Source organism: Mycteria americana, chromosome 1 (genome assembly GCF_035582795.1).
Source record: "Mycteria americana isolate JAX WOST 10 ecotype Jacksonville Zoo and Gardens chromosome 1, USCA_MyAme_1.0, whole genome shotgun sequence".
In the NCBI taxonomy this organism is placed as follows: Eukaryota; Metazoa; Chordata; class Aves; order Ciconiiformes; family Ciconiidae; genus Mycteria; species Mycteria americana.
Window position 1 is genome coordinate 14,128,570 of NC_134365.1, and position 12,884 is coordinate 14,141,453.

Below are 12,884 nucleotides of genomic sequence, written 5' to 3' on the forward strand. Positions count from 1 at the left end.
GAGAATGGCAAAGGTGGCTGTAGAATAACAATAAGGAATTACATGGCAACTGTCACCTAGAGCTGAGGTATTCCATTTGGTGTGATTAGTCATGCGAAGTACATGATTAACTATTAAAGTTGAGACAAGGCATGATAAAAAGAAAAGCAGGAACCGAAAATCAGGAACACAGAAAAGAATACCTCAACCTGATGGGCCCATGGGAGCTCCTTCCCTACCTCCCTGCCTCGGTTTAGATTTAGAATTTGGGACGTTATTCAGAACACCAGGCTTTGCTTTGGGTTTTCAGAACAACCAATCCAACACTTAGGATCCCATGCACTGAAGGGGGGGGGGGGTGTCTTAAGTTCCCTTCCCTTCACTTAGAAAGGTTCAATAAAAAGTAGTCAGAATCAGATAACAGTGAATTTTAACTGTGATGTGCCATACAAATCATGAATATTCCAGAATCACAGAATCACAGAATCCTATAGGTTGGAAAAGACCTTTAAGATCATCGAGTCCAACCGTAAACCTAACACTGCCAAGACCACCACTATACCATGTCCCTAAGCACCTCATCCAAACATCTTTTAAATACCTCCAGGGATGGCGACTCAACCACTTCTCTGGGCAGCCTGTTCCAATGCTTGATAACCCTTTCAGTGAAGAAAAATTTCCTAATATCCAGTCTAAACCTCCCCTGGCGCAACTTGAGGCCATTTCCTCTTGTCCTATCACTTGTTACTTGGGAGAAGAGACCGACCCCCACCTCTCTACACCCTCCTTTCAGGTAGTTGTAGAGAGCGATAAGGTCTCCCCTCAGCCTCCTTTTCTCCAGGCTAAACAGTCCCAGTTCCCTCAGTCTCTCCTCATAAGACTTGTGCTCCAGACCCTTCACCAGCTTCGTTGCCCTTCTCTGGACACGCTCCAGCACCTCAATGTCTCTCTTGTAGTGAGGGGCCCAAAACTGAACACAGTATTCGAGGTGCGGCCTCACCAGTGCCGAGTACAGGGGGACGATGACTTCCCTACTCCTGCTGGCCACACTATTCCTGATACAAGCCAGGATGCCATTGGCTTTCTTGGCTGCCTGGGCACACTGCTGGCTCATATTCAGGTGGCTGTCAACAAACACCCCCAGGTCCTTCTCTGCCAGGCAGCTTTCCAGCCACTCTTCCCCAAGCCTGTAGCCACTTCCCCAGCTTTCCAGCCACTCTTCCCCAGGTAAGTATTCTAAGCAGTGCTAGGCAAAACAGGAAGAAGAAAGTGCTGCTCGCCCTCTTTGGTTTATGACTCTATCCTGAAAAATGTTTGGAACCAAAACTATATGTGTGTTTCAACACGCTTTGGGATTTAAATCATATTCATGAATACATCTATTCAGTTAAAAATTGTTTTAGGAAGAAGGGGCTGAGTGTCAGTGAAGTTATTGCTGTGATAAACCTCAAATTGGGAAAAGGGCTGTTTTTCACTTTTTCCACCTGCTGTGGTAAAACTATAGTCTGGTGTTCAAAAGCAGTTTTAGAACACTCAAATGTTAAGAAACAGATGTTAGAAGACTATTATAATACAGGGCTAAGTGATTTTTTTCCCCCAAAGAAAATCCATGTACAACAAGGAATGAAATTAAACTGCCTAAGTGATCAGCACACATGCATTTCATCACTTTGCTTACATACGCTAGTTCTGAGGCAGGAATACTCACTGAAACATGCTACTCTTGCAAGCACTACCTACTTTGCTCTGCTATTAATCACTCGTGATGCAAGCACTCCCACCCATTTCTGAGAACAGTGTAGGCAGTCTGATAACTCACAGGCTTCAAGCTGCCCTTATAAAGTTGTTCCACTTTTGCATACTTCCTCATACTGCTAGTTTCTCTGCAAAGATGAAGCTGCTCATTTACTTAGTCTTGCTGAAGACAGCTTTCCTTGCTTTAACAAATGTCTTTGCAGTTGTTTTAGAAGATGAAGAGGATGCTAAAGAAGGAAAAGTTACTGAGACTTGTCCTATAAAGCTCAAAACTAATCGGAAATGTGATGAAGGAGGGGATTGTCCGTATCAGATAAACCTGCCTCCAATGACCATCCAGTTACCCAAAGAATTCAGACTGCTTGAGAAGACTCTCAAAGAAGTACAGACCCTTAAAGAAGCAGTAAACAAGCTGAAGAAATGCTGCCAAGATTGCAAGCTGCAGGCAGATGACAACCAAGAAAGAGACAGCAGTAATGAATTCCTGCTACCTAATGCAGAAACTCCAGGAGAAAACAGCAAAATCCAAGATAACAGAGTAAAGGAACTGCAAAGCAAAGTTAACAGAATGGCAACCAGCTTAAAAAATGCAAAGAACCAGATTCAGACACTGCAGGGTCGTTTAGAGAAGATGAGCCTCATAAATATGAACAACGTAGAACATTATGTTGACAGCAAAGTTGCTAATTTGACGTTTGTTGTGAACAGCCTTGATAACAAATGTTCTTCTAAATGTCCAGCAATGCAACCGAGACCCGGTATGTAACCTGTTAATTCTTATTGCCTGTATAAGCTTTCTGTGCATTTTACAAATATGTGGTTAAAATATAAATTTTAACCAAAAAATGTAAAATTGGTTACCTAATAGCTGTGTTATTAACTTCACAAGTTAAGTATTTGCTCTTTTACTGTTTATACTCCTGTAAAACATTTCAGCTGCCACTAGAGGGTTACTGAGAGCTGCAGGTGTTCAGTTCCTCCTAGAATTGGCCTTTATTATGGCATTTAAAACATGAATTTTCAAAGGACTTTTTTTTGCAATTCAATTCGTAAACGTGAAAAATTAACTTTATTTTACACTGTACTACCCTTCATTAAGGATATTAAACATCAGTGAACTACATGTACTTTCTCCTTGGATGAGAAGCGGTAAATTTTCTCTAGGTGTGCCTTAAAAAACTGCATGGGGTTTTTTCCATGTGAAACTGCAACTATTCTGAAAAGGTCTGCAAGACATTATTAAACATCAAGTGAATCTAGTAAAATGTTTAGTTTTTAACAGATGGATAATAAAATAATTTTTCTATCATCACAGCAAATATCTGAAAGGCTCAGCTAAAAAAGCTTATTAAGAGTACTTCTCAAGTGGGTAACCTATGTACCATCATTTTAACACTAAACCCTTATCACAAATCTAATATATAAGCAATATAAAACAGAAAACAGGTGTTATCACTCACAAACACTTTTTTCTTTTACTTTTTAATTGTCCTAATTAAAATCAAGAAATAGAACTAATAATTTCTTTCTAATGTTGACTGTTATTAAAGGAAGATTGAGGGGGTTTTTAAAATCATAAAGTTTTTATATCACATGTAAGAATCTTTGAAAACAAGAAATATTCACTAGATTGTCAGTGTATTCTACCCCTTAGATATCATACATATGAAGATAGGGCTCTCTAGAGATAAAGCAGAGAAAGATCAGGCTGGCATGACAGTTTTTAAGCCTCTGTTGCTTAGCATTCAAGTTTAAAATAAAACTGTTCTTCTGTCTACCCTTATTGAAAATTGAAGGATCTGCAGATGGTACAGTGTATGTACAGCTGAAATTCTTGAAAGTGTGAAAAGAGCAAATGAATAATAATAAAGCTAATGCTTTTACTATATCAACAATCAGCTTAAATCAGATATAAATCAGTATAAATCAATTACATTAATGCAGATATAAAACATTCACAAAAAGAATGAGTGATATTTGGTATATTGATAATGGGCAATGAATCAAATTCGAGTACAGTACTTCATAATAGACTAAATTAATTTTAGATATTTCTCACATTTCTTACTGAAATGTTGGGTACTGTTCATAGCATATGACCATGTAGATATTCCTTATATTTTACAGTAAGTGATGCTAAAAGTGTTTGTAGCAGCAATATATACATTATGAAAACTAGAAAGGATAACAGGTACAACTTTTTCCCATACAGGAGCTATTCCTGCATTCACTGAAAGTAATAGCAAAACTTTATTTAAATAGGAGTTGAAGTCGATTATAAAAGCATTTTATCTGAAATGTATATTCTCTGTCAATATCTGCTCTGAAACTTAGTCCACCAAAGATCTTACACAAAATTCAGTGAAATAAATGAGAATCTATTGTGGATATTGATTTGGCTTTTAAGCCTTTGATGCCTATACTTTGTGCTGTCATAGATGTCCACTTTTCTGTACAGGCAAACAAGGAGTCCTGAGTCTTATTCCTTGCTGCAGCCTGAGAACACTCCTCCCTTTCAAGAAGTAGTTTAATTGTTTAAATTTTTCTAGGAAAAATATGCAATTCAAGCCTGCAAATGAACATGCCCATAAATTCACATCTGCAATAGGAATGAACATTATGGTTTTGACACTTAACTTGGAACTTCTGGGAGCTCTCTGTATCACTCACTTAAGAACATAAAATTATAACACCATGCTGTTGAACACCATGTCATTACTGGATGACATTGTGGATCAAAAATGGATTTTCACTCTGCAGGAAAAACCTGGGGGTATTTTTCTTCTGTGATCACCCATCAGTGGAAAAGGAAAATCTGCATCACCCATCAGTGGGAAAAAGCTGTGTTAATGGTAGATGCTAAAACTTTTCCTTACTGTAAGGCCAGCAATGCCACATACACAGGAAAGCACTGTCACTTTTCCAGCTTCATCTTTCTAGGAATCACAGTATTGCTACAATAGATGACACACTTTTATTACTTTTTTCCTGCTTCCTAAAGTACAGTCAACACTAACACAATGAAACATTCCTAACGATGTTATATTCTGTATCAAATGATGTCAGCTGAACAATAGCCAGGTTAAAGTCATTTCCATATGGGCAAAGCTTTTTCTCTGACATACTGCCAGATGAAGATTTAAATTATAGACAGGGTGTGATGGTATACATTTAAATACAAAAAGCAGCAAGAGTGTAAACACGAAGCATTACAAATATGGACCAAAGAAATCAGGCTGAATTTACAGGAGGTAATGAAAGGTTAAAGGGAAAGGTAGAGAAAAGGAGAAAAGGGAAAGCAGACAACCAAAATGCCCCCATATTAGGCAGTTTTGATACAAAAAGTCATTTAAGTGGGTTTTTTTGGACAGCTATCTGATGCAGAGATCCTAGGTGGCATCTATTATAGATTAACCTGATGGAAAAAACCTGTTTGTCCCTAGAACGGAAATTGCTGTAATACTATTTCTTATGTGGAAGTTTCTCCAATCCAAGTTCTGTATGTCACATCAGTCTGGGTAAAAATTTTGTTTATTTTTAAATTTAAATTATGTTTATTCTAACACTATCTGTTTTTCCACCAGTTATACAAATAATGCAGAGAGACTGTGCTGATCATTACACAGCAGGCAGAAGGAGTAATGGAATCTACAGGATTAGCCCTGACCCCAGAAATGATAGCTTTGAAGTTTACTGTGACATGCAAACACATGGAGGCGGCTGGACAGTTCTGCAACGGCGTCAGGATGGTAGCACTAACTTTAACAGAACCTGGAACGACTACAAAAATGGCTTTGGAAACCTCAGCAGGGAGTTTTGGCTGGGGAATGACAAAATTCACCTCCTGACAAAGAGCCAGGAAATGCAACTGAGAATTGAACTTGAAGATTTCAATGGTATCAGAGAGTACGCGAAATACGAACACTTCTACGTGGCCAACGAATATCTCAAGTACCGTCTAAGCGTTCATGGCTACAGTGGCACAGCAGGAGATGCCCTTCACTACAGCAGGCATTACAACCACGATCAAAAGTTCTTTACAACTCCGGACAAGGACAATGATAGATATCCTTCAGGAAACTGTGGAGCATACTACAGCTCTGGCTGGTGGTTTGATGCATGCTTGTCTGCCAACCTCAATGGCAAGTACTACCACAAGAAATACAAAGGTGTTCGCAATGGCATCTTCTGGGGTACATGGCATGGTATTTCTGATGATATTCCCAGTGGATATAGGCAAGCCTTTAAATCGGTAAAAATCATGATCAGACCCAAAAGTTTTGTGCAGTAACTCTACACCTTTCTCTTAACTAGTTTGCATTGGATTGCACTCAAAATCATACTTACTCAGTATTATACTCAGAATTCAAGTATTCAGTTATGTTTGGCATAAAATAGTTCTAGACAAAACAGCATACTTCCACATAAATTTTTAGAGATGGTTTGACCCATATAATATATTAAAACCAGCATGAATGTTTCTAAATAGTTATTGCTAAAACTTAGCACAGGTTAAGCCTTGGTATCATTATGTAAATATTCTAAACATTGCTTTTGGTGCTTTTACTGACTGTGATATACCAGATTTTATGATTTAAAACTTTTAAATCATCTTCCACAAATTGTGTCTGAATGAACACCTACATTTTAACTTGAAAATAACTCAGAGGTATAACTGATAACGTATAAATTTGTCAACTCTTAGAATGAAAATTAGTCTCTCTGAAACAGCCTGACTTTTTGTATCATCTATCCTTCACAACTTCAAAGGTATACCATGGCAATATCAATATAAATGAGGAAAAGTACTACAAATTATTATTTTTGAAGGACTAGGAAACAGAGGGCCACATGGTTTGCCCAAAGACACAAAAAAAGCGTTGAAGAAAACTTAGAAAATTAAGATGATTCCTCAAAACTTATCCTCTTTATCAAAGATTATTCAAAGAAGTTGGTGAAAGAATTGAGTAAAAGCAAGTGGAAATAATGTAGAGAGCAGGTAATGAAAGACAACATTTCTTGCTCAGTTTGGTTCCTCTGTTCAAGCTCAAGGTCCTATTTGTCGTTTGTGGGAGAAAGGAGCCGTTATGTAGCTTATGGCACATTTATACAGGCAGGTAGAGAGGTAGGAAGAAGACACATAGAGAAGAATCCATGTCTTTGCATTAATGCCTCTAAATACATACAAAAACAGCTTCCAGCACCATTTTGCTTTCTCCTGAATCTTTTAGGTAAGCCAGATGTTACAACATGACTCTTGTAGAGACTCAAGCTCTCATTTAAGTACTTCTTACTCTAGGTACCATTAGACCTTAAAATTATAAGAAAGATTATAAATATTTTATAAGATATGAAAAGATTGTGTTCTCCCCATTTTCTGAGTATGCCTGTTGTAGCCACAGAAACATGAACAACCCACTGGCAATTATAAACAGAAAAGAGAATATGTGAAAGACTTTTTTCTTCTAAAATATAAGAAATGAAAATCAAATTTTCAAATACTTCAGGAACTGCAAATTAGAGATACTATTATTAAAGCTCATGTTGTAGATAGCAAGCACAAATTTGACTACACATATCTATTGCCTACTCTAGAAAGGACATGTCTCTATAATTACAGTGCCTAACATTCTGAGCGGAAATGCAAATTATCTTAGCAAGAGGCTACTTTGCTATATTGCTTATGCCAATCTTGAGATGCAGATAAACTATATTAAGACTGTATTTCTTCACCAGTTAAAAGCGTGGTCTTTGCTGGCATAGGCTTTTTGGTTAAAAGAGACATACCAAAAAAAAAAAGTATACTCCTGACCTAATACTTTACAAATATGACCTTTACTGTTTTTTGAGATAATAACAAGAACTATTATGGTTAGAAGTTATGCAAATGAGCAACACTGGCAATTGCTAAATTGTAAAATAGTAATATATATATTTTAAGGAAGTAAATACTTTGAAGGATATTTCAGTGTGAAGTGTAATTTGGTTTACTATATTTCAATTTTAAAGAGTAATGGAAAATTTTAATTGCAAGATGTATAATCTTTGCTTGAGAACATGTTTTGAAGCTATAGAGTATTTATTTTGGGATAAAAAAGGATTGTCTAAACAAAAAAAAGCAACTTATGAAGTATTGGTTAGAAGAGCAAATATCTAATTGCATATGATTATATTTAATCATTTTGCAGAAATGCACAATTTGCTCCTATTCATTATCTGGTAACTAGCTAAGTATGACTTACAGTATCTACAAGCTTCTACTTGAAAATGTCTTTTTCCTGCTAAGTTGTTAGAAGAGAAACTGTCCTTTTTTTATCTTGTTTAAAGGAAACTTCATAAAACACAGAAATTTTAATAGAATAAGAAAATGTCACTAATATCACCTACAAAAGCCTTATCTGATGTCTTAAAAAAAAAAAAAAAGGAAAAAAAGGGAAAAAAAAGGAAAAAAAAAAAAGAAAAAGGAACTGTAATGTTGTTACACAAATCTGAATATTACCTGCCTGGAACTGTTGTAGCTGAATCTCCATCAATGCATACTAGTTTTACAAAGTGTAACTCCATTTACTTGTTGTAAGCATTATTTTTGTTTTTCCTTGGTGTAATAAAATTAAGTCATACTGTTAAAGCTGTACTACTGTCATAGATGTTTATGGGGACTATAAAAAAAAATCGTATAAATAATTTTATTGATTTTCTGCAAAAAAAGAAATAAGAAAACACAAATAACTTCAGATGGCCAACAAAGACAACTATGAGAGTGCCAGAGAGTACTGCTAGTAACAATAGTTCTTAAGAGATCCATTTTATGACACTTCAGCTGCCAAATAATACCAAAGGCTGAAATCTCAGACAGCTTTTTGAAACTATTCATATTTTGGAAGAGAAAAAACTAATTGCCCGATCAAGAGTTTACACGACCTGTATCTTTAACATGAAAGAGGAGAAGCAAACTCCTCTGTTTTTTGTATTACACATAACCTTTCAGATCACATGCAAGCTTCATCAAAGCCTATGAATAGAAATAATACCCCAAATTAAAGCATATAATTTTTTATACAAACAAAAGCACTTGGTCTCTGCTTAAGGCTTAATAATGCAAAACATGTCTTTCAATTTATGGAAAACATATATGTAACACTAATTTTCGTATGAAAACACTTGTGGTTTTGATCTTGCTAATATTTGTGAATTTTAGTGAAGAAGATTACTAACAGTGGGTTTGCTAGCAAAATTCCTATGGGTTGTTTCCAAAAAATAAAGGCACAAACCCGTCTGTTCAATGTGATCAGCCAAGCAGACTGTAATGTCTTGGCTTTCTATGCATTGCTTAAACAAAACCAGGAAAAAAACCGAGAGAAGAAATGAAAAGACGGTCTGAAAGCAGTGATTTTTAATTTTTTTTCTTCCCTTTTTTATGCAAATATCTGTTTCCTTAATGGTGTTTTTTGGGAAACACTGCAGTCACACTCAGAGAGTGAGTTGCGAACAACAGGTAGTTTGACGATTTGGTGGAAAATAAACTTGCATTTATGTGATTATTTTCAAAGGAAATTAAGATGGTTACCAATCCATACCTAGGACACTGTGTTTATAACTTAAACCAAAATCAAACAAAAAAACCTCTGCCAAATTTACTTAGCTTCTATGACTTACATGTCATAGGAAAATCAAAACAGGAAGGATGTGAATTTAAGTTTTCGTAGAGAAAAAAGATGAGATAAGAACTAAATACTGGCCTACCAAGAAAGAGATTTGAAATATATTTTTATAAATGTGTTCTGTGTTCTTTTTTGCAGGAGATAAGAGAGAAATAATATGGTATATATGGGCCTGAAGACATTGACATAAGTTTCAAAGAAAAATGGCTGAGCAATACCATCCACAGGCCCTGCTAAATGCAAACATTCCACTTACTAAACTGATCTCTTTCATTCACAGCCTTAATGAAACTTTTATGAAGTTATAATACTTCTGCCAGAAGTGAGTTTGGCCATCACCCTCAATGGTAACCAAAACCAGAAAACAATGTTTTAAGATGATGTGTCAAATCCAACCCTCACACAAGTCATGAGAACAGGATAGGTACCAATATTATTTTTTAAGTCCTTGTTCATCAATTTTTCTGATCTCAGTAAAAAAAGAATCCATTTGGAAAATAATCAATAACTGGGAAAAATATCCCCAATTACCTAATTATGTTCATATAATCAAGACAAACTGTAAGTCTAATTAATATTACGGTTCTACTGAAATAGTACCCCAACATTTAGAATTACATAGTAGAAGATAATAAGTATGTTTTACACACTTACTTTTAAGCAATTACATGTAGTCAATGATTTTTATGGAGAAGTAGGATCTACTTTGAGAAACAGAAATTCTCATTTCTTTCTTCGGACAGAATATAAGTGCCCCTCTGCTCAGCTCTGCAGCTGGACCTCTATATGCTAAACCCAAAGATAAGGATTCTTTCTCATGCAAATCTTTAAGGCTCTGTTCATTAAGGAATATTTGCACACAGGTTTTTTGAATAAGGAAACCAGAAACCACCTTTTTAACATTGAAAGTAACCTAATCTGTGTAACAGATGATTCTCCACCACTGGACATTTTTATTGAATGTATGTTTGGTTAACATTGCTCTGGCTTCCTCACCACACGGTTGTGCTGACATAAACATCATAAGCCAAGGCCAGGTAGACTCCTAATTTTAGTACAAGATCACCCTGTTTTGCAATATCAGATCTCAGATACATGTTTTGGGTGAGAAAGGGGAAGAGGGAGGTGGCTTTGGAACATAGGAGAGGAATATGTTTGTCTTTTTAAGTCTTACGAGTCTCAGAAATTGTTGAGAAAAGGCCAAAACGCAAGAAAATGCTGCAGTTAAAGATTATACCTTCTCCTAGTCTCACAGCTTTAGGGAGCTGTGTTTCCTCTGTGCGGCATGAAATCCGCACTTGGCTTTCTAACAGCATGGAAGAAACAACACGTCATAAATGCTTTCAAACCTGCTTTTCAGAAATGAACAGAAATACCACCTGCTTTGTGATAATATGAACACACGCAACAGCTTCCTGGCCTTGTTTCCTCACAATGTCACCTGCAAGCGGTAAAAAGAATCTCTCAATAGAGAGAGCATATTATGCTGACTCCGTTCCCACACCTGCTGTTTAAAGGCATCGGTAAATTCACCCCACTCTTCCACAGCTTTTTATAGGAGTTACCACCAATTAGAACAATCAACTTACCTATCGCAGTGACTGATCAATTTAATGTTCACTGTGCAAACTATTGCTTGCTTGCTGAAAGCTGTTGCAAAAAAACCCAGACTCTAGCTTACGGACACATTATCATCCCTAGCTGACTCCCCAGGTGACCGTATCAACAAAGCTGAAAAAGGTTTATTTAATTAGCAGTCAGATTCCTATGGGTGGAGGTGGAGGCAACATCTGTCTTTGTTATCTGTGCCAACATATTTATACAGCTTTTTTGTTGTGCCAGGAGCCTTTGAAGCATGTAATGTGGAGTGTGCCAGGATCAGCTTAAGTTTGAAAATGTTGTTTGCATTCAACAGCTCTGTTAAGATTTTTACATCTTTCACAGAGCACATACATGTTTGGAGAGTACTGAAACAAATTATCCACTGCTATGGTTACCATGCAAAAATATACTGATGATCATACTTTATAAGAGTAGAAAGCACACTACAGTATGTGTAGGTGAACAGAAATTAAATTGGTGCTCATATAAAAAAAATATAATTTCTATCTTAGTCTACCGAGCTAGCTTTTCCAGAAAATCTTTCATTTAAAGATGTATCGACATTTTTTTTAAAAGGTACACCTACCATTTAACCTAAGTGAGGAGAGAATTAAAAAACAGCTTGTTAGCAAAAGGAATTGGAAAAAGCTATGTTTTTGAGAGTGGCATTGTTAGATGTTGGAATGCCATTGAAGAAATATGAGAAATACTGATTCTTAGTATTTATATTTGAAAGCTGTAGCCAACCTTTATGTGACTTTCTCTTCTTTCCTGCAGCACAGATGAGGAAAAAAAGAGAAAAATGAAAAGTGCCTTTCCCCCCTTAAACCACATTCAAACACTGAACATATGCCTCATTCCACGACTTCAAAGCTCTTCCAGTTAGCAGATCCACATGAATCAGCACCAGATCAGGAAAAGCAAAATTTGCTTGAGAAGTCTCTGTCACTATACTGTTCATTTTTTGCTAAATATGGAGATTCTGCTCTGTGTTTCCAGTAGAACCAGGATTTTGGTTAACATCTGTATTAGCACTTCAACCACTTTTGGCAGTCAGGAGTAAGAAGTTCATTAATCTCAGAAAGACTCCAAGTTTCAAAATAGTCATGAAAAATATTCACGAAAGGTTCTTTCTGCTTCCTGATGGATGGTGGCAATAGGATGCTTGGACACCAGCAAAAAGAAATGTAGCATGATTGTGACAATTTCCATCAAAAAAAAAGCAGCGCAAATCAAAGGTTCGGTGCCGGTATCAGATAGGGGGCACAGGCCATTTTATCTTTATAGGATACAGAGTGCAACAGTTGGCATTAGACTGGTCAGAGAAATCTCCCAAAGGAGTTTATTTGTCTGCAGGTTTAGATTTAGCACATAAGTGGACGACGTTCATTAGCAGAAAGGGATTATTGTGGTACCTTCCAAACAAGGTACTCGCTCACTGAATCTAGCAAATAGCAAAGCGCTTTCCATTCACAAGTACACTACTTTATGGAATGAAGAGCTCCCTCATAGCATCCGCTAACAAAGACATGCAAGATAAATGTTGCAGAATCCTTTTGCTTGTATTGTTTTAAAAACAGATGTATACATTTGAGTGAACTAACAACTATGTTTCTAACCCAAGAACATACCAACAAAAGGAAGAGAAAGAAAAAGCACAGCATAGAAAAGCTCAGAGACATCACTCTTGAGTAAAGCTTAACAAGAACTGCTAATATAATACTAACTGAAAAAGACCTCAAACTGGGAGAAGCTACCCTCCCACCATTTGATTTTTCCTTTTGTTTTTTCCAGAAAAAGAAGAGCTTCTACCTAATTTATATATAAACAGAATTAACTAAACACAATTAAAAGATACTAGGCTCCGTGACTGATTTCTCCTTCTAA

At 36.4% G+C, this 12,884-nt stretch overlaps 2 protein-coding genes across 2 annotated transcripts in view; one reads left to right on the forward strand and one right to left on the reverse strand.

Moving 5' to 3' along the window:
- CCDC146 (coiled-coil domain containing 146) overlaps positions 1-12,884 on the reverse strand; it is an 83,734-nt gene that overhangs the window by 58,383 nt on the left and 12,467 nt on the right.
- Positions 1,745-8,368, forward strand: FGL2 (fibrinogen like 2). The gene is made up of 2 exons (XM_075491025.1): positions 1,745-2,492; positions 5,319-8,368. Exons 1-2 carry the CDS (start codon positions 1,745-1,747, stop codon positions 6,023-6,025), a joined length of 1,455 nt encoding a protein of 484 aa, XP_075347140.1. The 3' UTR covers positions 6,026-8,368.